Source organism: Schistocerca gregaria, chromosome 3, assembly GCF_023897955.1.
Source record: "Schistocerca gregaria isolate iqSchGreg1 chromosome 3, iqSchGreg1.2, whole genome shotgun sequence".
NCBI classification, from domain to species: Eukaryota; Metazoa; Arthropoda; class Insecta; order Orthoptera; family Acrididae; genus Schistocerca; species Schistocerca gregaria.
The window spans coordinates 582,076,221-582,080,704 of record NC_064922.1 but is presented as its reverse complement, the minus strand read 5'-3'; the positions used below and the strand labels follow the sequence as shown (position 1 = coordinate 582,080,704).

General features: G+C 37.7%; 1 protein-coding gene across 1 annotated transcript; it reads left to right on the top strand.

Moving 5' to 3' along the window:
• The first annotated feature begins 3,330 nt into the window (after positions 1-3,330).
• Positions 3,331-4,242, top strand: LOC126354573 (low molecular weight phosphotyrosine protein phosphatase 1-like). Its single transcript, XM_050004318.1, has one exon. It carries the CDS (start codon positions 3,416-3,418, stop codon positions 3,887-3,889), a length of 474 nt encoding a protein of 157 aa, XP_049860275.1. The 5' UTR covers positions 3,331-3,415; the 3' UTR covers positions 3,890-4,242.
• Positions 4,243-4,484: the final 242 nt, after the last annotated feature.

The window sequence follows — 4,484 nt, the reverse complement described above, 5'->3', positions numbered from 1 at the left end:
TACTTAAACCTAACTAACCTAAGGACATCACACACACACCCATGCCCGAGGCAGGATTCGAACCTGCGACCGTAGCAGCCTCGCGGTTCCGGACTGCAGCGCCAGAACCGCACGGCCACCGCGGCCGGCTATGGAGGCGGGTCCAAATTTACATTATACACATTTGTTTGGAAAATAATCAATTCATCTGTTATATTTTAAAAATGATTAGAAACTGTTACGAATCCATGCAGTCTCTGTCAATCAACAAATTTCAGGCAGGAGAGAGAGCGCCAAACTACCATGAGAAAACGATTCAAGTCGAGAATGAGGCTTAGTTCAAAGCCTGGCCCTGGAAAATAAATTAAATAAGCTAACAATAACGAGTCGCTTTGCTTTGCATGACATATTTCACTCAGTTCGAATTGTTAAGTTTCAGAAATAGAGCGGCCAACGAATCTCAAAGCACTAAATGGAACTTTAATCTAATATTATTGGAAAGCAATTAACAGTAGATCTAATTACCCTATAATACTGTGGAATTGTTAAATACAAACGAAAGACATTTCATCAGACGGTATTGTTTCGTCTTCAACAAACGATACTCTTAACAATGCGTACTTCGCGTATAGTCATTACGAGTACATTTAGCTGAATTCATTTACTGTGTATTTTCTTTTTGTAAGTGTTTCGGGTAACTGTGTGTTACTGTGAGTGGAGAAATGAGAAGTGACAGTGAATATGAAAAAACAAGCACGAAACTTTCGTGAACGCCGGAGAAAACACGTCTAAAAAGAGGAGAAATCTCGAAGACAGAACGGCCTGTCCACCAACAACAAAAATTTCATGATGAGTGGCTACATATGCCAGGTTTACGTAATTGGCTGGTGCGCGATAGTGATCCACTCAGGGCGCGATGCAGATATTGCAATACCAGCATGGTTTCCGAAATGCAGAATACTAAAAACCATTCCAGAAGTAAGAAGCACTTAAACATGGTTCAGTCTGCTACCGTGCGACCTTCAGTTGCTCAATTTGTCACAAACGCACAACCAGTTAAGACGAAGGTTGCTAAAGCTGAAATCAAATTATCAGCATTATTAGCAGAACATAATGTGGCATTTTTAGCTGCTGACCATTTATCCGGTTTGTTAAAAGATATTTTTCCAGACTCGGATATTGCAAGGGCAATGACTCTTAAATGGCACAAAGCGCGTGCCATTGTTTCTAATGTTATTGAGACGTCACACAAAGAAGTGTTGCGAAAAAACTACAAGAAGCCAAATTTAGCATAATGATGGACGAGTCCATCGATATCGGAACTGTGAAAAATACCTGCGTGGCGATCCGCTTTTATGACAAAGATCCAGGTGAGTAATAATAAGAGCTAGTTTTGAAATAATAACCAAATTAATTCTAAAGTTACCACTTTTATCACTTCTCCTTTTACAGTTTGTATTGAAAGTAAGTTTTGGGAGCTATATAAAGTTTATGAAGATGGAGACTTAAATGTTGAGAAAGCTTCTACTGCAGAAAATCTCTACAATGGTGTAGTAAAATCGTTTCAAGAGCATAACATTCCATTTGCCAATATTATTGGCTTAGGAGCAGATGGTTGCAATACTATGATGGGAGTTCGTAATTCTGTAGCAATCAGAATCCGTGATAGCTGACGGGAATTTTTATAATGAAGTGTGTTTGTTATTCGGTGCATATATGCGCGCTTGTGAGGACCTCGCAAGGAATATTTGTGGTTTTTTCAAACTCAGTGCTAAGAGGCAGGCAGAATTCAAGGAATTTCAGGTATTGTAGCATTTTATATCTCGTAGACTTTATTTTACGTCCGATGGTGTGGAAGTAGGCTAAACATTATGTTTTATTCCAGGTATTTTTAAACTTGGAACCACACAAATTACTACATCCTTCACAGACACGTTGGCTGTCAATGATCGCGGTTGTTTGGACAGTGCTGGAAAACTGGATGCTCTAATGCTGTTTTTTTTTTTAACCAAAAATGGCTTTCTGAGCGAGTTCTAAGTGCTTAAGAAGTTTTTAACTGTTTACATGACTCCTTTGCAAAAATGTATTATAAGTTGTTAGAGAGAATTCTACCAAAATTTACTACTTTCAACGAGTATTTCCAATCTAGAGCAGTAGTAATTGTTGACCTTCATGACAAGATTAGAGCTCTCTATACAGAAATACTTCTATATTTCATGAAACGCACTTATGTCATGGAAAAAAATCTCAGTGATGTTGACCCAAAAAATGCAGCTCATCATCTGGAAGATTCACAACTGTATTTGGGTGTGACAATTCTGAAGAACCTTGGCACACCAGAGGTAAAGAATCACCCACATCTTATCAAGAATAAGGAACTTTCTTGTGGTGAGTACACCTCGTTTGCCTGGAATCATATATAATTTGTGTTTTTTGTTTTCTATAAATTTGTGTGTTTATGTGTGGCATACTTAATGAAAGCTATTAATGCTCAAATACTACAGACAGCTTTGTGCCAGATCAAATTACGGTATGATATGGAAGATAAAGTGCTGTCCAAACAAGCGGCACTCAAACCTACAAATGCCCTGTCACAGAGTTTCCGAGATACAACACCTTCACTCATGCCTTTAATGGAACTGTTGGCACGTATAATTCCACCCTCAGATGTCGATTTGGTACATACTACAGATGACCAGTGGAGGCATCTCCCTCTGGTTTCGGCTTGTCTCCCAGACTCACTACAAAAGGAACAATCACTGGATAAAATGTGGAATATATTAAATAACGAATCTGAAGAATTTATGGGTTTGAGCGGTTTTGCTCTCTCGATTTTGAGTTTACTTCATTCAAATGCAGACTGCTAAAGAGTTTGTTCTAAGGTATGTAAGGCAATGAAGCTAATAACTAGTTAATAATATGATTTAATACTAGTCAGGTTATTGAAGTTTCATGTTCAACTTCAGGTAAACCTTACGAAAACCAAAATCAGGAACAGACCCTAAACCAATACACTGAATGGAGCACTTTTTTGACTCTGAATGCATTAAAGAACGACCAGGAAACAACGGAACATGTGTAACTTTTGAGCCAACACACGAAATGTACGGGAAAATGACGTCTGATACTCTTTATAAAACGAAACAGGAAGAAGAAGATGTAGACATCGAATTTGCTTCATAATTACAAATTCTTGTTCATAGTTTTATTGATTTGTAAATAAGGTTTTGTAAAGCTGTAGGAATAAAAAAAATTTCAAAACGTACGAGAATTTTTACGAAAATACGAGAATTTCATGAGGTTGGTACGAGAATCGCGCTGTCTGGATATCACAACCTTGGTTAGAAAATTTATTTTAACATCTTTGATCGAGTGTTGTGATATTGTGTTTGCTAGTTAGGGAATTGCTGTTACATTGTACATTGAAACACGTAAAATGGACAGTGAAAAGAAAGCTGTGCTTTTTATTTGTCTTGGGAATATTTGCAGATCACCAATCGCAGAAGCTGTGTTTCTTAATCTTTTAAAGCAAAGAGGCCTTACGGATAAATGGATTGTTGACAGTGCTGCTATTGGGCCCTGGCATGTGGGTAAGGGTCCGGACAAAAGGGCTCGGAGTACTTTGGAAGCCAATGGTATTGATTATAAACATACCGTTAGGCAGATTCGAAAGGATGACTTCAATCAGTTTGATTATATATTTGGAATGGATGACGAGAACATGGAGAACCTAAAACATCAGGCACCAGCAGGCAGTAAAGCGCAGTTACACCTCGTAGGTGCTTTTGACCCAAAGGGAGAAAGAATAATTCGAGATCCGTATTATGACAGTGACGATAAAGGCTTCCATAAATGTTATGAGCAATGTGTTCGCTCATTGTCAGCGTTTCTGGACCAGCAATCAAAGTGAAGATGAACACACCATTATGCAGCATTAAGCAGTCAATCGACAGTTGTAAAATGTTTCGCTACGTTTCATAAACAGTAAAGTTAATTTGTTCTATATGCGGTAGTATTCAAGTGTTCATGGTGACCGCCGAGATATTTGAGGTGACATTTGTTGTATACATTGTATTGGAGCTGTTACACAAAGGAACTGGTATGTTTACTATAGGGCTTTAAGACTGCTTCAGTTGCATTTAATTTGACAAGTTATCAGTGTAAAGCTCAAAACCCATTATATAACTTTAAACACGTCCCAAGCTGTGATAAATATTTCAATATTGGTGAATGAATAAATGAACTAAAACTGTTATGACGAAACTGTTAAATGTTTACATGATGGTTTTTTTTTCCACCGTTTCTTTTATTATGACTTCGAAAAAGATTTTTCTTTTTGATGAGTGAAATTTTCACATGCACCTTGTTGTACCATTATAGAAACTTGAGCTTTAATTACTAATCCTGTCCCCATCATGAAGAATAACTCCTTTCTCTTGGTACAGGCATCTCTGCTGCTGTAGCTGTCACTTGCATTTTGTCAAAGCTATTGCTTGCAAATACCT